Source organism: Mytilus trossulus, chromosome 11, assembly GCF_036588685.1.
Source record: "Mytilus trossulus isolate FHL-02 chromosome 11, PNRI_Mtr1.1.1.hap1, whole genome shotgun sequence".
In the NCBI taxonomy this organism is placed as follows: domain Eukaryota; kingdom Metazoa; phylum Mollusca; class Bivalvia; order Mytilida; family Mytilidae; genus Mytilus; species Mytilus trossulus.
In genome coordinates, this window is record NC_086383.1 from 56826607 (window position 1) to 56849592 (window position 22986).

A 22986-nucleotide genomic window follows, 5' to 3' on the forward strand; every position below is an offset into this window, starting at 1 on the left:
ATTGGTTCTCTTCTTCTTCTTCTTCTTCTTCTTCTGGTATACAATAGTCTATCGACATTCGATGATTACATACTGTTGGCATACGTGGACTAGTCTATTTACAAAACTTTTACCCCAATTTCTTCAAAATATATGTTTTTTTTCTTATGTTCAATGTATACATGTATATATATTAAATTGCGCTATAGTTCCGTAACTTTCTACCCAGTCGTATGAACGAATCGTCGACAAGTGCGTACATTTGTTTAAATCAATATTTCTGGTATGTTCCAATCTGTCCTTCACTATTGACAATGAGTATATTTTACATTTTCCCAAATTCACCCTTTGAAAAAATATTTAAATAGATTTTAATTTCATGAAATCTTATTTTTTGGGTATTATTTATATTTTTATGAATAATATTCTTTACACCAGAAATGTTATTTATAAACAAGCGTATGAGTTTAGTAATGACATGTAAGACAGAGTTGTATATTATACATCTGATAGTTCAAAATGGAAATGTATAAGTTATCCGCCGTGTACACTGATCAATACCTGCAGAGGTGAAACGATGCATGAACTTGCAAGCCCGACAGGAAATCGCTTGAATACCTGGACGTGTCACCTCACACCCCTCACAATACCTTTGGAAGTAATACCTTTAGCCATGCTGGTGATCAGATGAGGGAAGATCAGAATTTTTTGGAAACAGTTTATTACTTTAAAGAATTATGAACAAATTAGATTTTCGAAAACAATTTTCACGGAACACTTATTATGATTTCAACTTTTACTTTTTACCTAATTCCAATATCAACAGTTAAAAAACAACAGACCATGGTAATTTAAAAAAATAAGAATATTTTCCGTATCAAGTTAGTTAGTCGGATAAAACAACCGTACGATTGACAAGATATCGACACGCAATTACGACTACATCGGTTACTGTAGTTTTGTTCCTTTGTGGTTTATAGACATATCGTTGTTATTAATCGGGAAAGAAGACAAAATGGCCAAACGAAGACAATTGATAATCTAAATTTAAAATCGATGGTGATCGCTTATCTAGCGGAATTAAACTTTAATAACTATGAATTTGAGCATTTTTATACTGAATGAACATAATATCAATTTTTGATTTTTTTGCGAAGTTTCCCTTTAAACACATCAAACAAATGGATTTGAGTAGTCCATGTTCTAGCTTTCATTAGAAGTCCAATCTATCATACAACAACAATCTAGCCATGAATCAGACTATTTTGAGCCGTCTGTTATTCACTTGATCAAGGTAGATGCAATATTGCTAGGCTAGTAACTGACATGTGAAAGCTTTTTTTATAGGGTGTTTTATATTCGACACGCTGTCTATATAACATTTGAGAAGACGATCTTAGATACAAATATAATCTTAAACTTTAACTAAGCAAATTAATGATAATACCTGAAAGTCATACGATTTTTCAAATTAATTTATAAAAAGTTGAATATGATTTATATAATTGAATGGTTAAATATAAAATACGTGCAGAAGGACTTTCTACCATGTTATTTTTATAATTGGTTATAATTCCTAAAAATGCGGATAATCATGTTATGATGGTTTTGAACATAAGGAGCAAATATTGGAGTTAATTCGTTATTACTGTTGTTATTTTCAAATTACTCCAATATTTTCTTCTTATGTAAAATTATCAAATTACTACATGTGCAAAACCTTTACATTATTATCATCATTTTTAAGGAATTTCAACTTATTATAAAAAACATGGTAAAAGTCTTTGTGTCATGGCAATAACTTCTTGAAGAAGTCGTCTGAACTTTTAAAATAAAAGGACAGACGGGAGATATAATCATTCTGAATATAGCTGCCTCTGTCAGATTTTTCTCTTTCTATAGCGGTTTTCAAAATAAAAGACACAACTCGCATTTCATACCTATGTTGTTTGGCAAGGGAGATCAGCCGAAACAATTTGTCAACTACATTCCTTTATATTAATTGTGGCTAAGTTTGTTTCTAATGTACGCAGCAGTGTCAGTGGAGAGAATTTTTATAAAAAGTTACAGGACGACAAACGACGACGACCGCAAAATAATTTGAATAGCGGATGAAGAAATAATATTTATTTTCAGTTTTTGCAAGGCCGAAATATTCAATAGCAAAATCCGTCTGCCCGAAACCCATCAGACGAGCAACGTTCTACACTTAAAAGCAGTAAAAGAAAATATATCAATACATTCCATTTTTCAACTCAAGATTTCAAAATTTCGACTCATATTTTACAATTAAAAAACTGCAATTTAAAACCACTGTATTTGTTAAAACAAGATATCAAAATGACAGTATTTTCTGTTTTGTACTATATGTAACAAGTTTGAAGACCAGCAGACTTATGTCCTATGAAAGTCAAAAAGAAAACCATTTGGTAGATTTATAATTCTTTTTTTATCCTAGAATTCAAGCGTCTAATATATGACCTTATCATATTATCTCATTTATTTTGGTATACAGAAAGACATAATTCAAGTCTTTTTTTATAAGTGTTTGTTTGACATGTGTATAGTATGTTACTTCCAATGCATTTTATGAATAATTGCGCTGAAAAGAAAACATCATATTTTAGCTGGGATTTCAAGAGTTTTATTCATTTTTGCGTAAGACAAAACATGACCCATTAGGCACAATGCAATAGGACGAAAGCAGTGATTGCATAAGAATAAATACCTAAATTTACATTTTGATTTTTTTATTCGAGCTTCGCTGAAGACTCTTGTGTGAACGAAAACAAGTATAATAAAAATACGAAACTCCAAGGTAAATTCAAACATGAAAAGTCCATAAAAACATCACAAAATCAAAGGTTATCAAACCAACGGAAGGAATAAAAAAATACTATTTTATATATTATTTACTATTTTTGTAAACCTTTTTACACCAAAAACGATGCGTTCAACAAGTGAAGAAACTAATACTTGAATGAGAGGTTTAATATACAAAACGAAACTTTAATAGCTTCCTTTAAAACGAAATATCATCATTTAAATACAAGAAATATAAAATTAATTTTAAGACGTAGTTAAAATGTACCAACAAATTTACAGGTAAATCAAATAAGAAATTTATTCATCTTTTGTATACCACTTTTATACCACGATACCGTATATAAAATAATTGTTTGTTAGGCATTCGTATTTAAAATCATTCCGGATCTATGACATTTTACTAATTTGTATAAAAGTATTTAAACAGTCACATAAAAACAAAAGAAGAAAAATGTAATTTCGATTATGAGATAAAATGTATTGAGAATATTTTCTTCTTTTATCAATGTTGCCGTTGAATGATTTCAAAAATTATATTCAGTGTTCAATAAAGTTTTCGCCTTGATGTTACATACTAGTTAAATTATAATAAGAAAACATTATTTAAAAGTGCGCATCCAAGCGCACCGGAAGTAGCTGATAATGACCCATCAGAGATACCAGAAATATTATGTAGTAAGAGAGACGAGCGTCAGTGGCTAAAGAATCAAAATAGTTTGGAGGTCAAATCATCAGGCACCTTTAGGGTCAATCGTAATAACATAGATCAATGCAGTGCAAATCAAGAAGCAATTTATCATTCGTAACGTTAAATATTAATATATAATGACTTAATATTGTGTTACATTATTCTACCCATTATTTCAATGCTGTATTATCTCTAATTATTAAATTTCCCCGTTGTACCCTGTTACACAGGGGAAACGCCAATATTCTCGATGGAAAATATTTCATAAATACTTTCTGTCAATAATACATGTCGATTTATCACCTCGCTTTCACCTTTTAACGCATTGCTTAAAACAAAAACACGGAAGTCTTCCAATAAAAAATATTTGTACCCTGGCAACACAAAAACACAGAAATATTTCCTATAAAAGAATATTTCTAAGAAAATTTCATTCTTTCACATCAATTTGGAAATAAGATACATTTTGACCCATATTACTTTTCATTCTTTGATATTTTTGTTCATAGTTATACGTAACATAATTTGATTTCCTTATTAAAGTGGTCGTCTAATCAAATCGAGTTGTTTAGAGTTTTGTGTTACTTATAATAACATGTACACTATTCTTAACTTATCGACAAATATAAAATACGACAAGCGTAAAACACTGAAAGAAAAGAGAGGTTGATTGGCCTATTTGGTCCGAGACCACAATTGTCGTCCCTTGATTTTCGTTGAAAGTAGTGATTTGGTCCAGCTGAAAAAGGTTAAAAATTAGCACTTCGGAAGCTGTCAAAAGATTTCAAAACGCCCTAACCATAAAATTGTCCATATTTTGAGTTAGAGCCGATGAAGTTTTCTATAATTTTGATATAATTTGTCCCAAAAGTAGTACAACACACTGTAAAAATTTCTTTGAGAAAGCGCAGGTGGGATTTTTTTTATTGTCATTTATGTTCTAAAAGAAATGCGCTACGAAATAATTGTGGTCTCGGACCTAAGAGGTGAAATCTGTAAAGATAGAATCTGTACTTTGGCAACTTCCCTAAATAATTTGATGGTGCCAATTTGTCAAATAGCATGAAACTAAAGGATTTAAACTTTTATTTTATAGAATTTCTGCAAAAATGACAAATTTTGGCATTTTATGGTCAAAAATAGGCATTTTATAGATTTTTCAATATTGATGCATAAATGGCATCCTGATTTTCTATCTGACAGTTTTCATGTGTCTATATTTGAGTTTCTATGCTTTTATCTAGTTCTTTTACTTATTTATGAACTCTGAATCTACAGAAAAAAAGATTATCTCAGACAATATGTGCAAAATGTGTTGTATAAATGACCCTTGTCTAACGTCCTGTTTGGATGAAGTCAAAAGTGGGGAGCTTGGTACATAAAATTTGAAGTCCATAATAAAGACCTCACTAAATTTGTATCAAATGCACTTTACAATGTCTATTGTACCTGTTCCATTTCACATAATATTTTCCGTTCTTCTGTAGGATAGCAAGTGGTTTAAATATAAGCCTGTTGAGAATAAATTGCATGCAAGTTTTCCCTAAAAAGGCAAAAATCTTTGTATCAGACCATACTGTCTGTAAGAAAAGTTTATTGAAAGAGTCTTTTTGTGCTCATATTTGTTGTATCATGTCACATGAGTATAGAAATGATAAAAAAGACACACATTTTTATGTCTTATAGCCTCAATATGCATTTTTTAATGTAAATATGTGGCACGGCCTAAATAGACCCTAAATTATTTCCTGTCTTACTTGGCCTAAGACCCTTTTAAACTAATATGATATGTTATTTGTAACTTTTCTTTCCATTTAAAGTACATTTAATACATATGTAAGGATTATTTTTAACCAAAAAGCTTCACCAATTTAAAATTGCTGGAAAATATCACATCTTCATGTAAGGCCCCTCTTCATTGAAAAATCTCAATTTTTAGGCACAGGCTCATATAAATTTGACTTTTGAATAATTATGCTAAGTCTGATAAATCAAATGAGTACTCCATTGCTTTTAGTACATGATAATTGATATATGAAGGCATTTAAAAAGTATTTTTTTTTCAATATTTTAATTTTTAAAGCCCCAAATGTTGATAGTTGAAATTTTTCAATTTTAACGTCAAAATTTAACACGCAAAGTTGAGTATAGAATTTAACATACTGTCTTTGATATATATCCTATTGTTATGAAACGTTGTAAGCAGTGTTATAATTTATTAAGCGTTGGTCATACCAAGTTTTATTAAGATTATTTAACTCATTCTATCCTATTAGATACGAGACCACAATTGTCGTCCTTTGCTTTTCGTTGTTCACTAATATAGTCCCTAGTGTTGACAGTGGGTTACTTGCCATTAATTTTTATACCCCTTCCAAATTTATTTCTCCATGTTTAATGCCTCAAATTGCAAGTAGGGGGGGGGGGGGAAATTACACTGTAAAAAAAATTGGGTCCAGAATTTCAAAGGAAAGTAGTGATTTGGTCCAGCTGAAAAAGGTTAAAAATTAGCACTTCGGAAGCTGTCAAAAGATTTCAAGACGCCCTAACCATAAAATTGTCTATATTTTGAGTTAGAGCCGATGAAGTTTTCTATAATTGTGATATTTATTGTCCCAAAAGTAGTACAACACACTGTAAAAATTTCTTTGAGAAAGCGCAGGTGGGATTTTTTTTATTGTCATTTATGTTCTAAAAGAAATGCACTACGAAATAATTGTGGTCTCGGACCTATTTTGTTCATTTGTTTCGACTTTGTTAAATAATGATTTTGTATAAATTAATTCTTTTTTATCAATTCTTTTAGGTGTTTTTTGTTTTTGTTTTTTTGAGAATTTGACAAAAGGAGCAGAATACAAGGTGAACATTTCGTTTAAAATACGATTGCTTTAAAACTATTTTTTACCTCTAATAACATAGTGAAATTGCTGATTTTAGTTTAATCCAAAACATTTATATGAAAATAACACTTTATAAATATATCCTTCAGAACTAGAAATTAAAGAAACCACAGACACGGCTTCCTCCGTCTAATTCCTAGACTTATACCCCAAATTTGACATAAGCAGTCATCTCAGTACCAGGTTTTATGACAAACGAGACGGTTTTAATTTTGAAATTATCAATTTACCCCCACCTTAGTAGCAATTTACCAACTTCACCTGCATATGGGATATACATTTCCCAACTCATTCGGTATACAAGAGCTTGCAGCTGCTACTCAGACTTTGTAAAGCATCACCAGTGTCTAAACGAAAGTTGATGAACCAGGGTTAGTCAAATAACGTCTCGTCCTTTTCTAAAAAAAACGGTCATCGGAACATACAAGGACCTTGTTGATTAATTTTTCGTATCAACTTCACAAATAAAACATGATGGTCTTGATGTATAGATCTAGGTACTGACGTTGTTTATCATCTTAATGACCTGTTATAGTGTTCTTTTATTTATCTTTGTAAATATTAACGTTAACTGTTTGATCCATTTTTGGTAATATATACATCCCGCTATTTATTGTTGTGCTGTGGTATTTTTTGTGTTTGTTTGTTTTATTTCTCCGGATGTGCTTTGTCTATATGCCATTTTGTTTTTCTTTGTTGACATATTTGTTTGTTTTATAGTGATTGAGATTATAACACAATGTTGACTGCTTTGCCCTTATTTTTGACATGTTTACCTATTATGTCTAATATACATAAGAAGATGTGGCAGGAGTGCCAATCAGACAACTCTCCATCCAAGTCACAATGTGAAAAACTGTTTGTTTTGTTCACACATTGTTGTCTATATAATTGAATTATGCGACTGTCATACAAGTGAGAGGTTTAGCTAGCTTTAAAAACAGGTTTAATCCACCATTTTTCCATAAGGAAATGACTGTAACAAGTCAGGAATATGATAGTTGTTTTCCATTCGTTTGATGTGTTTGAGCTTTTGATTTTGCAAATTGTTAAGGGACTTTCCGTTTGGATTTTCCTTGAAGTTCAGTATTTTTATCACTCGGTATGGAATTGTACTAATTATGCATCCCTCTTGGACGACTTGCGTTTATACGCATAAGAAGCAGAATACATACAAAATCTTCTCATAGACAAAAAGAAAACACCCATCGTTAGCTACCTTCACAAGGAAAGGTCAAACCCAAACATTGAAAAGACAAGGATATATAAATATCTGAAGACATGAGGCAAATCCTCCAATATATTAAGTTCTTGTGCGACCTTCCTCCATCATCTGTACATATCCCAATGACTCTTTAGAACAATAGAATAGCTCATACACCATCAAGTATGGGTAACAATCCAATTGATCGTTCCTCTTCGTTCCATGGATATTAAACATATCAGAGACTGTCATAACGTTAATTTATTCCCTTCAGGATCAAAACCTAAATTAGTCCAAGTAGAACAGTGACAGGCCTAGGGTTATTTTCCCTGAGGAAATTTGAACTCTAATTTCAGTAGAATTCAATGGTCGTTAAATTGGCAATAATTATTAACAATTAAATAAATCTTTTTAATCAGACAATATCATATTAACGGTATCAATTATGCTGCAACTGATGGGCATTTTTGCAATAAAATAGAGGTGAAAGATACCAAAGGTATATCCAAATTCATAAGTCGAAAACAAACTGAAAATGCCATGGCAAAAAGAACGAAAAGTGAAAAACGACAAAAGACAAACAATAAAAAAGACTGAGCAATACGACCCCGTAAAAAAATCCAGAGGATCTCATGTACTCTGGAAGGATAAGTAGATATTTCTCTTAATGTGGCACCCGTTGTGTCGAGCCAAACTTGTTGAAAAACGAAAACTTATTTAAAGGTTGAAGAGCTGATTTTTCCTGAAAGGACCTGTAGTATAGCCAATGCAGACAAAGAATAAGTGCTTGGCATGAGGGAGATACATTCATTGATCTGAATGATTTTTTATAACAGCAGATTTTATTCAATCAATATCCGTATTTGTCTGCTAGTACGGCAGTACGTATCGCATAACAAGTTTAGGTAGTGATAAAACCGTATGATACTGACATGACCTCGCATAGCATGTCTTTCTGGAGTATATTTTTTATTATTTCGAATAACCGTTTAGTAAATCTAATCACATAAATGTTTGCGATCATCTCGATAAAAACGAACATTAATGTATATAAGCTAACAATTGAAAATTGAAACACAAAGATGTTATTTCAAATATATCAGAATTAAAGCTCTGGTTGTAGCTACTTTGCGGGTCCACCATCCACAATACAAACACAGTTGTAGTATTGTTGTGGTTATTGCTTAACCTTACGACGTACCTGAGTTCACATCCGGTTTTTGTTTTGTTTTGAGTGCTCAATATCTTGTTTTATGTATAGATTTGTCGATTTGTTCGTCTCTTTGTCGTTTTTTGTGGGTTTTTTTCACATGGCGTTTTCAGTTTTTCCTCTACTTATGGGCTTTAAATACCCAACACTTTCACTAACATTAATTTGGCTCGTTTAGTTTTCATAAAATTTTGTCAAAGTATTTACTTTGACCCTTAAACAAAAGTATAAAAAAAATCAAAAATTTTGAACCAACCGTTTTGTCAGAAAAATTACACTGGTTACATAGCAGTTTGACAAACACCAATTTTGATCATTGAGAAGCTTTATATTCCTTTTACAACACAACGTCATTAAAACGTTTAGCTAATTTTACAGAGTTATCTCCCTGTAGTGTTAGGTACCACCTTAATCCTCTTTTAAAAACATATTTTGGTATGCATTTTAAGTTTCATTAGAATATGTATATGATGTTCACAGGATCAAATGTTTTGGGACAATAGCGTAAAATTTAAACGGGCCTTGTCAGAGCACTCTAATCCGTCTAAGGTCAATTTTGCGTGAGGCAGTTATAACCTTAGTTTTAGTAAAATTTCAAAACTTACAAATTGGTCTAATACAATAACAATGTATCGTTTTTATTTTGCATGCACCGAAACAAAAGGAACTTCATTAATGGTAAACCAATTATAGAAAAAATCAAAAAATACAAATGATATTCAGCCCAACACATATTACAGCTGTTATATTGTAGATTGCTGGGGGAAGATCCTGAACCAACAAGGATTTATATCCGTGTGAAAGTCAAAACATTGTTTTGTTTCTAACTTAAGTTTCGGTTCAGTTTGGAATGTCATAACTACAAATGTTCAAGATGCATACTCCATATTTGCTAGAGACTCTCAAATTTTATTTTTGAGGCAACTATAAACGCTTAATATTTTCTAAAAAAATAGGCAGAAAATACTGAAGTTACAATCAAAATTAATAAGTCGAATAAAAACCGACAACCACCATGGCAAAAGAACGAAAAACGAAGAAAAGACAAACAGCATTCTACATCACACTACATAGAAACTAAAGACTGAGAAACAGAAACCCAACAAAATATCAGGGATGATCTCGGTGGCTTCAGAAAGGTAAGCTTATCTTCTCCACATGTGAAGAAACAACGTTGCCAGTACCACAGAGAACACACATAAACCTGTATTATTTTGATTATAAAAAGGATTTCAGATATTTTAAAACAATCCTACTGGTGAAATCAATACTGGTGCTACAATTGACCCGCCGAAGTGTGATAGCAAAAAAGAAAAAAAAACATGCGTTAACGAAAGAATATTTATTAGTTCACATGCAACTCAACAATAAGATAAACTGGTACAAAATCTAAATCAGTTTAAACTAATACACTTTGTTTATATTTTGGAATATAAACCAATTTCTATTTAAAATGAAACAATTGTTTTAACTGGGATAATATCAGATAGATTATAAAAATTATTTACATTGAAATGTTTCCTTCGAATATCGGAAAAAGAAATACATTCAGTTAAAACATGTTTTATGGTAAACTTGAAATCAAAAGGGATACATTGCGGTTGAATTCTATTAATTAAAAGATACTTGTGGGTTATTTTAGCTTGACCAAAACAGATAACACATTGATATTTCATACATATTATATTCTTTAACTGTTTTTACTATGTTTGGTTTTATTTCATGAAATTTATTGTCTTTCCTCTAACTCCATGCACGATATTTAAGACTATTTGGAGACAATTTGCATGGTAACCTGTGTTTGCAAAGTGATGACGTAACTGATGTTGATCTGCTTCAGAATACTGATTAATCAGCTGAGGGAAGATTAAATTACCAAATGTATGACCAGTATACAAGGGATCTAGAAGTATTTATAGAAGTCAAATTAAAACGTCTCTTGAGAAAAATAGTTTATTTAAGACGACAGTTTTATGTATTAGTAGCGGGAAGGTTGACCATTACATTATTGTAACAATATTCGATGTATAATTGTCGTTATTCTTTATAGGAAGTGAAAGAATTATCGGACAAATATATTTTTACTCTGTGCTGAATGAATCGTGTCCAAGAACTTTGTACGTAATGTTCTTACAGTTTTTATAATCATTTGACCAAGACTGAAAATATTGTGCCCACATGTTCTTCATTACTGGTGGATACGGTTGAAAAGTACCAGCGTACTGGGAAAGTTCTTCATCCCAATCAAACTGATTGTGGCAAGTGATTCGTCGATTTGCGCCGTCATATTCAATAATCTTTCGCATTTCTTCATCATTCGGTAATTTTGCTTTGTTTTCTAACACCGAACGAACAAATAGCGCTTCATGATCACTCATCTTGAAAAAAGACACCTGCCGTGGTAACCCCAGGAAAAACAGTGTGCGCCACTCAGGTGGAAATATGTATTTAAAGAAATTACTGACGTCGCCATTTTTCCCGATCTTGACTATTCCTTCAGGTAAGAATTTGAACTCTTGTACATATCCAGTGCAATAGATAACAGCATCGACGTCCAGTTCTTCGCCATTTTCTAGAATGATGGATGATTTAGTGAACCTCTTAAACGATGAACGTTTCTCTATTATGTTATCTGGTAGAATTGTTGGTGCTTTTGTCCATTTATGACAAAGATAAACCTGCAAAACAAAAGCTGATTTAAACATGAATATGTGTACTGTTGAAACGAAGAGTAAATAATACCATAATAGATCTCCGTTGTAAGAAGAGAATTTAATTCGACGTTTAAAAGACATATCAAGGTTTTATTTATTTAGAAATAGTGTTCTGTGTGGGTATCTCATCCCTTGTGTCTTCTCTTGCTTAACAAGTGAGAGGTTTCGCTTGCTAAAAAAACAGGTTTAATCCATCATTTTCTACATAAGTAAATGCCTGTACCAAGTCTGAAAGATGCAAGTTGTTTTCTATTCGTTTGATGTGTTTGAGCTTTTGATGTTGCCATTTGATAAGGGACTTTCCGTTTTAAATATTCCTTCGAGTTTGGTATTTTGTTATTTTATTTTTTATCATTATATCCATGTCATAAACAAGTTGAAAAAGGTTCTTTGTAGAACGTTTTGCAAAATATCTTTTTACAGAAGTATAATTCAATCAACAATTCTTTGCCGTGAATGACACCATTTATTACAATGTGCATGATTTTCAAACTTTATTGTATGCTAAATGAAAATATAGAAAACATCGGAATGATGTGTACTGTTTCGCAATGCACCTCAACTTCGTACTTTATGGGGTTTTTTAAACTTTTTTTATTCGAGCGTCACTGATGAGTCTTCTTTAGACGAAACGCGAGTGTACAAAAACTATAAGCCTGGTATCTATTCTTGACTTTGTTTTTACGGAACAACTATTAAGAACAGTAAAAACGCTGTATCTAATATGCAACACGAATGTGAACGATATATTGATTTTAGTGTTTAGAGATCGATAGATTAATTTATGCTTAATGTATGATACCAATTGCATGATTTTTTCTAGCAGTTTAATCATGTAAAGCAGTCTTTCTTTTCTCTATAATAAATGATTTTTGCAAGTCTGCTTAAAAGCGAATAGTTTCGAAGAAATCCCAACACATGTAAACTACTTTAGATTGATGCAGCCATTGTGTTGTCATCTTTTAAATATACTGGTGTTTGATAGGTTGGGTTTCTGAGTTCACCCTTAGTGTTGTGGTGAGGTTCGCGTTGCTTAATGTGATTGATGTTTTTATTGGTATGATGGTTATTTATATCACGTTTGGTTTTCTCTATCTTTTTAAGGAGGGCGTGAACAAAAACCATACACACAAGATAAAAACTTACTTTCTTAGCAAACTTTGTAAGCTCAAAGGAAAGATCTATCCCTGTATACCGACAGCCAAGTAAGGCAACCTTCATGTCTACAAAATTTTCTGGTCTACGGTACCACATACTATGTAGTAAAAGTCCTTGAAATTCCTCCTCATTTTCTACGTCCGGATATTTTGGCACTGAACAATTTCTGCCAACAAATATACAAAATTTCAATTAACTAACACTTGACAATAACATGCACACTTATTAGGGTGATAATTATAGATTATCTTTGGCTTTGAAAACGAGAGGGAGTTTCTCATTTACTATTTCATCGATTGGCAATTGGCCGTTTCAGAATCTAAAGAACTATGGGTAATTCCATTGTTCGTACACCAAAATGATTATACCGTCACGTCATTGGTTGAATTTCCATTGTTTATGAAATTTTTAACCAATCACGACGTTTTGGTGTACATTTTTGAAAATATTACCCAGGATGCATTAGATTCTGAAACGACGAATTGCGTTGAAATCAGATGTAGCTGCAAAACTTTTTCGAGTTGAAAGACAACAGATAATTTGTTTATTGCTATGACATCAAGGACGTTCGCTTATAATGCTATCTATTCTTTCACTTTTTTTCTACTGAGAAACACATATTCTCAGTTTAGTAGCTTGATATGGAAATTATCACACAAAAAGATCAAAATAAAATTGAAGAAAATAGCAATAAATTCATTATAGTAATTGTTAAAGTAAACGAATATCATCAAATAGTTATAAAGCAATTCACCGTTTCAGAATATGAAGGGTAATAGGTAGTTTTATTGATCGTACACCACAAACGGTTATAACGTTACGACATTGACTGAGTATATAGAGAATCCATTGTTTATGACGTTGTTTATTTATCAACAACGTGTTTGTGTACGCTTTCGAAAGTACTACCCAGAATGTATTAGATTCTGAAACGATAAATAAAGATCTAGCTGACGCAACAGTGCTCCAATTAAAAAAGGCACATCTTCTTTCGTTTTCATACTTTTGTTGGCACATACATATTGAAAAGAAACAGATGGTTTGATATGCAGTGTATTATTGTTTGTTTTCATCTAGTTTTATATTTTCTATAGCTAGTAAGGTAAACTTCAGGGGAAAAAATAATGTTCTTCAAATCGTATATTTTAACCTATATGTATAAATCCAGTTTTTTGTTCGTAGTAAGGTGCTACTCTTTGATTTTAAGGTGCTTTGCAGCTTAAAGTGATTATTTGTATGTATAATGAAATTAAATACTTGATAAAATTCAAAACGTATATTGAGCTTTATTTTGATTTGTAAGAAGCAATAAATCTTCACTTGGAATAGAAGCTCATTAAAGTAATCATAAACGAAATGACCAAGTAACAGGCTATACTTGTTAATCGCTGTTCAAATCCCGTAAATCCATAAAGAATTAAGGTAAAAAATCGCGGTGTATATGGAAGCGATCAGCAGTTACCAAGCTATTTATTTCTATGAAAATATCAAATTATTCCATTAACGCTTTTATTAATAATTACTGACCCATTGCACACCACAACAGCATCGAATTCCTCTGTGTGAATGTCTTTTTTATATCTGATGTCACCGTACGTTATTGTCCATTTTGTATCTTTTGCTGACAAATCAATGGGTCTGACTTCTTTAACCTCCGTGTTAAACTATTTTGGGATATAAAAACAAAAAATTGTTTATATTATCATAGATGCAAAAATTTAATTTTATGCATTTTCTATAAGTTAATGTTTGTACAACAAAATATACAAGCTGTGAATTAACTTTAAAACAAAGTTCAAAATTGAGAAGCGAAAACCATCCATTGTGTGGTAAAGTTTTGTTATAACCCGATCCAATTTGTCAATTTCTAGATGTTAGTCAAAATATGAAGACAACTTAACCGTATCTGTGGTATTCTTTATTTCCAGCTCGATTGGATAGATATGTTCAAAGTAGCCAACAAATTTTGTATATTTAGTGAGACGATATCATCTACTAGTATATAACGGAAATTAAACTTAACGAACAAAGCAAGCTTCTTTTAATTCTTCATTAAATATGACGAAGTCTTTAGCATAATTGCCGGTTGGCGATGCAATTGTGGTGTTTTTAAAGACCCCTTTGTAGTTTCAATACTTTGTGCTCATTAGGTTTTCTAACTTTGAAACTTACCATGTTCATACAATGTTTTACATTGACGAAAAGCGCTTATGGCGTACCAACTTATAAGTCTGGGGCCGTGTCAACGAAGCTGTCCTAGGACTAAGACATGTCTTAGGATGGTCTTAGGACACGTCTTAGTCCTAAGTCGTGTTAACGAAAGTCTCCTAAAATAAGACACGTCCTAAATTTGGTCCTAAAGTTAGGATATACAATTAGGTGTCTTAGGATAGTCCTAAAGGTTACATCGTCCTCAAACGTAATAAAAACAACAAATATGGCATAAACTCAATACTAAAAATACTAATACAATATTAAACTATCATTATATAAAATTAATAAAAAAAAAATATAAAAATTTAATGTTTGTTAAAGAATTAATTGTATTATAATAAATTATTTCGTGCTGCCTTTTTTGAAGCCTAAACAATACTATCATCATAAGCAACACTGATATTTTTAATAATTCAAATATGGGAAAAAGTTTACTTTTAACCTAATTCTGATTCGATACATGTAATGAAATCGAGTGGACCTAAGAACAAAACCAGTTTATGTACTTAAATTGCAACACGAATATCACAAGGTTTTGTGACCATTTACTTTTATTTTCATATTAAATTCATTTATATCTTTTATCATATTAAATAACCTATTTATTTGTATTCCGTAAAAACTTTAACTTTTATTTTGCGTTAATTGTTTTCTATATTAGAGTCATCCTCTCTCTCTTTACATATAAGTTCTAAAATACAATCTAATCTATGTCATACAAATCTCTACATATATTTTCAATTAAATAAATGTGTTAGGATGGTCCTAGGACCATCGTAGTTAGGACTGTCCTAAGACAGCTTTGTTTTACACCATAAGACATGTCTCAGACACGTCCTAAGACCATCCTAAATAATGTCCTAAGACCTATCTTAGGACATATCCTAGGATACTTTCATTCACACGGCCCCTGGTATCTTTAAAGAGTTTTTAAAACTGTCAATCCATTGACTGCAACTATAATCAGCAAGAAAACATATTAATATGACATGCATATGAAACTTCAATTGGCCATTTCAGAATCTAAAGCATCATGGATAAATTCATTGTTCGTTTATATAATATAAAAATAAGAAGATTGTTCATTTTGCATTACAATAGAGATAATTGTATTGTATTTCTATCTTAGTCTTTGTAAAATTTTATTCTACTGTAGCAAAATACGTTTAACTTGCTTCGCTACGCGTTGTTAGGTAAAACTCATACATTTAACATAGGCCAGGCTTACAATGATCGAAATACAGTTATATCCTTATTTGGAATCCCTCTGTTTAACCCGGTTGTGATTAAACCTATCCCGTCCAGAAACCGTTTATACAATCTTAATCACATATTTACGTCTTTATTTCACCTTGATAAATTTCCTAATATCACTATCATCAGCAATTCCGTTAAGATACTGTAAAACCTGCTGATGAGTCATAAAGCAAGGTAACCCATATTTATCTAATGGATGATCGTCAATTTCCATCAGTGGTCCTGGGGAAACTGTCCTACAACAGATAAGAGTAATATATGTGTAAAAAGACTGTACTTAAAGAAATTCATGATCTACTTTTGCACCCCTCCCCTTTTGAAAAATAGAAAGGAAACAAGGTAATAATAACAGTACCAGTGGAAATAATAAGCGGAAGTGGTACGATTGCCAAGGAGAAAACTATCCACCATAGGCAAACATGGCGGAGATGTAAGCAACTATATTGTACACTACAATTTGCGCGGGTTGTTATTTTTGCGGTTTGATTGCATTGACCCTTCTGTACTGGGGTTTTATTCAGGAATCTGACCATAAGTTCGACCTTAATACCAATATGGTTACTTTCTACAAACTATTAGCGCGTGGAATACTTTTACTGATATATAATGTTGTCATTTTAATGTTATATTTAACATTGCCATAAAAGCGGGAGGTTTGGCATGCTACAAAAACAGGTTCAACCCATCATTTTTTTTTATTAAAATGTCCTGTACCAAGTCAGGAAAATGGCCATTGTTATATTATAGTTCGTTTCTCTGAGTGTTACATTTTAATGTTGTGTTTCTGTTGTATCATAGTTCTCTTCTTATATTTGACGTGTTTCCCTCAGTTTTAGTTTGTAACCCGGATTTGTTTTTTTCTCAATCGATTTATGAATTTCGAACAGCAGTATACTACTGTTGCCTTTATTTAACATGATAGTGAAATAGTCGAAAATAACACAAACACAAATATTTCCATGTTTGAATTAGGTCATCGGATGGCCGAACACACAGAGCAAAATACAAACAGTATAATAAGCTATAAATAGCCCCGACATGACAAAATGTAAAACCGGTCAAACGAGAAAACCAACGGCATGACTTATGTATAAAACATTAAACGAAAAACCATATTGTAAACCAACGACAACTACTGAGAACAGGCACCTGACTACGATCAGGCACATATAGAATGTAGCTGGGATCACTATGTTTTCGATTGCTCAACCCTTCCATAGAAGATGTGGTACGATTGCAATGTGAGACAACCCTTCACAACAGACCAAATGACTCAGAAATTAAAAACTATAGGACACCATACAGCCTTCAACAATGAGCAAAGCCAATTACGCATATAAAAAGGCCCCGAAATGACAAATGTAAAACAATTCAAACGAGAAAACTAACGGCCTAATTTATGTACAAAAAAATGAACAAAAAAAAATTGATGTAACACATCAACAAACGACAACCACTGAATTACAGGCTCCTGACTTGGGACAGACACATACATACAGAATGTGGCGGGCTTACACATGTTAGCGGGACCCAACCCTCCCCTAACCTGGGAAAGTAGTACAACAGTACAACATAAGAACGAACTACACAAATCAGTTGAAAAGGCTTTACTCATCAGATGGATACAAATAGAAATACATCTAACAAAAACACCGTAAAATGGAACCAAAGAAACATCATCGTCAATAAAAGGAAAATTAAAAGTTGATAAACGTTTTAGCAGACACATACATAGAAAAGTTACACTTGATCATTTCATCAAACTTTCAATAAGCATGTCTAGCATTTTCATCTTTTTACAGTACGGAAGGCTTTATATAGGTTGCATCATATACATTTGCCTTCAGGTTTTCCAAAAGACAATTGACTTGAAAATAAAATCTGTGTTTGATAAGATTGTAGGTGTAGTGTAAAGAGTAGAGAAACTTTACTGTCAACTCAAGTGAATTGAAAGTACCATAAAAAGCACGTATTTATATAAATCATCCAAAGAATATTTTACACTCCAAAACTATATAATTCGATTATTATCGTATGCTTTATTACAAAAGTTATGATTAGTTCTTTGAAAGTGAGGGAACTATTTAAAGTACTAAAAGACTAGTTGAAACTTACTTGAAGCCGACATAAAACAGTATTTGACTAATTTTTGTGTAGTTGTGATTGCCACTACATAATAAATTCATTAAAATCTTTAGAGGAGGCCTCAAGCTTAAACGTGGTAATTATAGGATTGTTTACTATTTGACTCACTGGAGCGCAAGGACCTGAATGTACAAGAATGTATAATGTCATTCTTAAAACTTCCTTGTAGTATTAACGTCATTCCAACACCATATTTTTGTCTTAATTGTCAACCGGTACGAACACAGACCACTGGCACTTGTCTCCGACAAACAATTACCCATATACTTCGTCTTCTCACAGCTTAATTGAAATGTTAATCTCGCAGCGAATGATTAGTTATACAAAGTATTTCCCAAAAAGCTGTTAGTTTTTCTCTGAATAGAACTTATCATCCAGCTAGTAAATTTGTAAATTTTTAAAAGATACCGTGAAAAAAATCTAATAAGTGTTATTTGAGGTATGTTTAATGAGTTACGAGTTTCTATTTTAAACTTAAATTTTCCTATTCCATCAGTGGTGACATTTCTCAAATATATGAGTTAGGTATCTTGTATTATATTAAAGTATATGGGTATTTTTACAGAGATTCAGAGACAAGTGCCTGTGACACATACTGCTTTCCCAGTACATGAAGATTGTTTCGAGTTCTAAATTGGCATAATAGTTACCCTAATAATAATTTCAATTAAAAAAAAAAAAATGTAATGTTCGAATATCCACAATATTCATCAATTGATTCAAATAAGAATCAATAGATTTTTTTCAGATGTTGAGGTCTCATCTAATAACATAACCATAGGAATCATATCTAAAATTCGATGTTTTACAGTCTCATATCGAAAAAAATAGCTCTATACTAACGTATGATGTTACTGACGTTTTTTTTCTTTTTTAAATATTTTTCATAACGCATGCTTCAAACTGTATCCCCTAACTTTAGACTATTAAAACCATTAAAGACATACAATATGGTTACAGGGGAGGTAATAACGTCGCTAACGTCGCTGACGTAAAATTTTATTTTTCGCGACGTCAGACTGTAACATATTGGATATAGATGCATTTTTTACTGATATTTATTATCAGTTTGCACGCTTCATACAAAATGTGCTTCGATCAACGATTAAACATCCCTATGAAATTACAAAAAATATTGGTCAAGTATATTGTAAAAAAATACATTGTATGGCTTTCTGCAGGAATGCGGGAATATTAGTACCGGTAGGATGCAGACACACTCGTGTTAATAAAAAGATAGGAGTTTAAGCTCAGTTATTTGCAAAACTATTGACAATAATATTAATTTTAGTACTCATTAAGACAATATTCAAAAATCTTGCTACAATGATATATTAATGTCTTTTATTTAAACGTTTATTGAAGAGACTATGTCGGGTTATCTAAAGTCTGCACACTTCTGGGGAGCTCCATCTATGTATTACAAACTACAACAGTGCATATTAGAATTGCCCTGATGGGAACTTACCTTAGATTATGGTAAATGGGACTGGTAATTGGTCGTCCATAGATGTCTTCTTTTGTTTGATCTGTATACAACCATATTCCTCCTAAATCAAAATTTCTCTCAAAACATTTCAGTTTGAAGTCTTTATTTTGGGAAAGCCGTCGAAGTGCTGAAATACCATGTAGTCCTGCTCCAATTATACCGATTCGCTTTATATCAGACATTTTGTTCACACACTTCGTACCTTATAAGTGTACAAATAACTTGTTGTATCAATGCTGGATACTATGATGGGTAGCCTTTTTTATACGATACCTGGATTATGGATTAAAAAATATTCTTGGTAATTGGATAAAGGAATTTGTTCATAGAGAAAACAAACACGCCCATACGTCCTGTTAAATAACACGATTTATTTTATTGACCGGATTTAACTAATTGTTTGTTAAATTGTATAATTTAAGTATATGAAGCAGCATTATGCTGAAGTAGAAAAAACAAATATTTTAAAGCTAAAATTTGTAATTTGATAATATTTATAATATATATTTGCCAATAGAAAAAATTTCCCGCTAACCTCTACTTAACTTTTCTTAATTTTATTACATATAGCTTAAAAGCCATTTTTTAAATTCTTATAAAATCCTTGTATTTTCTCATACCTGAAAATAGGTGTCAATGTCAAATATAAAAAATCTCTAGAGAGAATCATTTCCGCCAAATTTTCGATTGATTGTATCTTTAAAACAAATACACATACCTACCGTTTCTTCTGCTTTTTAAGAACCGTTATGTATATACTATTAATTTATAACAGTCTTTTACAAAGCTTGTTTTTTTAAAACAGAAGAGCGAACATCCTTAAATCCTATATTTTTGATAATTTTGGTTTAAAAATAAAAATCGGAAAACTATTATCGTCTCTTGCTTAAGGTGGCATTGGGTGTCTTTCGCCATCTTGGATTGTAAAAAAACAGAGAATCTAAGGTCTATATTTTCTATCAAGTTAGCAAAATTTGACGCAGGAATGCAGATATTTAATGTGAATTTTCATTTAAAAGAACCAATTTATAAGAATATACCCTAGAAATATTAATATTTTTACAAGTGTAGATTATTTTTGGGTGTTTTTGAATATTTTTAAATTGGCAATTTAAGGGGAGGTAACTCTAAAACAGTGCATTTTCTGAAGGACTCTACATGAAATTTTCCTATTTTGTCTTTTAGTCGGAAAATACCTACGGTGACCCCATCTTTTCTTTTGATATTCTCAAAGCATTGTCTGAAAGCAATCTTTTCCTAATTTATTTTACAATTCTATCATTTTGTTTAGTTTCTATTCACAAAATGTCGTTTGTTCCTGTATAATCCATACAAAATTTGTCATTTTGTCACAACCTGTAGCTTGAGAAAATGCACGGTGACCTATCATTTTTATAATATTTTTGAACATGTATCAAAAGATACTACATTTTGACAAAGTATGAATAAATTCTATCATTTTTATTTTAGACTCCCATACCACCTTAAAGGTACAGTTATTATGAATTTAAAGTTAAAGGAAAGGTCCACTGTACTTTACTAACGTTATACAAGACCCAGTGATTCACTTTAATAATGAGTGAAAGCGGTTATATACTCTTCCGTTCATATCATTCGACGTGAAATATAGATCGTGATTTTTGTAAATATGTTATGCATGTAAGTAATTAGATTCATATCATTCGACAATTACAGTCTAAATCATAGTTCTTGATCCGGGATGATTTCAATTTGTTTAGTAAATTTCAGTACGAAATCATAAATGTGAAAGTACAATGCTATAAAATGTTCAATTATAAACATTAAGCTGATATTTGAATTGAACTTCGGATGCTTGTGTTATTAAGGTCAATAGTGAGCACTTTTGTGTTGGCATGAATTGTTATTGATATGGTCATAATTCGAAATTAATTGATTACAAAACTTTGGATTTTTTGAAGTTCTAAGATTTTCTACCCCAGGAATAGATTACCTTAGCTGTATTTGTTAACACCTTTTCTAATATTTGGTCTTCAATTCTTTTCAACTTTGTACTTTATTTGACCTTTTTAAGATTTTGATGTGCAGTTGACCTAAAAATATGTAACACAGTTTTCATTAACTCGCCGAAGGTTTGGGTGTCATGTCGCACATCACACAAATAATATCGACATGTTTTAATCCATTTACCCTTAACACAATATATTTCCATGTTTTTTTTCTTCATCATTCCATTTATATGCGACAATGTCACAAACGGCCTGATTTCATATCAGCTAATTAAACGCTTACTTAAATAAGTTTCATAAAGTATAACATATTGTTGTTTTGCTGGTGGATGTGTTTTTATAATCTATAAAACCGGTTATATAGGGTTAAGTTTTTTTCCCTATGCAGATTTTAATTTTCGTTCTTTTTTGTTACTTTTTTGTTCGTTTACTCGAGATAACAAGGAAACCTAACTAGATCCCGTTTCATGCCCACGAGCCTGACCAAGATTGTAGACCTCATCAGTTGTTAAATTGTGTATATTAAACATGTCGTATCTAAATGGGTTGTCATTTTTAATATAAAATGATATGAAAATTCGAGGACCTCAATGCACTACCTATCTATTTTCATACTCTGAAAATTAAAATTTGTAATGCGTTTTTCTTGTCAATCCGTAATAGGTATCCCATGAGGACGCGGTGTGTCAGTGTAAGATCACCTCGATGGCCGGGGGCCGGAGGGTAATCTTACACTGACAAACCAAGTCCTAATGGGATAACTATTTTACATCCAAACTGTTCTAGACTATTTAAAAAAAAACATTTACGCTTCATAACATCTAGTTATGAACGCCACACAATCATTATAATATATTTTATATATTACTATATAGTATATACCCTTTATGAGCCCCGGATACAATGTTTAAATCTGTTAATTTATCTGAGAGGTTCTATCCAGTCGTCCTGGTGTAGGGGTATGAATTGTGGGGGAATAAAGTAATCGTGGGTCTATACGCTGAAGGTCTTGAGTTCGATTTCCAGAATAGACACTTGATTTTTTCTACATAATTTTAAACAATTATTCTTTTCCGTCTAAATATTTTTGTTGTGGATTTGACATTTCCGCCAAAATGTTATATAACAAAGGAAAGCATGCAGAACAAAGAAACTCAAGCTATGGTGATCTGGTAGGGGTGATCCGGCTCAGATCACCCCTGGTAGAAGAAAGG

The 22986-nt window shown here is 31.6% G+C and overlaps 1 protein-coding gene across 1 annotated transcript; it reads right to left on the bottom strand.

Moving 5' to 3' along the window:
- Nucleotides 1–10200: 10200 nt before the first annotated feature.
- On the bottom strand, nucleotides 10201–19988 carry LOC134690493 (uncharacterized). The gene is made up of 5 exons (XM_063550467.1): nucleotides 19764–19988; nucleotides 16245–16386; nucleotides 14207–14343; nucleotides 12668–12845; nucleotides 10201–11485 (listed from the first exon to the last, which is right to left on the bottom strand). Exons 1-5 carry the CDS (start codon nucleotides 19964–19966, stop codon nucleotides 10889–10891), a joined length of 1257 nt encoding a protein of 418 aa, XP_063406537.1. The 5' UTR covers nucleotides 19967–19988; the 3' UTR covers nucleotides 10201–10888.
- Nucleotides 19989–22986: the final 2998 nt, after the last annotated feature.

Excerpts from the sequence above, each read along its gene's own strand:
- LOC134690493 (XM_063550467.1), bottom strand. The coding sequence starts at position 19,966 with ATGTCTGATATAAAGCGAATCGGTATAATTGGAGCAGGACTACATGGT. Across the intron at positions 16,387-19,763 it reads CCCATTTACCATAATCTAAG|GACAGTTTCCCCAGGACCAC; the intron begins GTAAGTTCCCAT and ends TATCTGTTGTAG. Across the intron at positions 14,344-16,244 it reads ATATTAGGAAATTTATCAAG|TTTAACACGGAGGTTAAAGA; the intron begins GTGAAATAAAGA and ends ATCCCAAAATAG.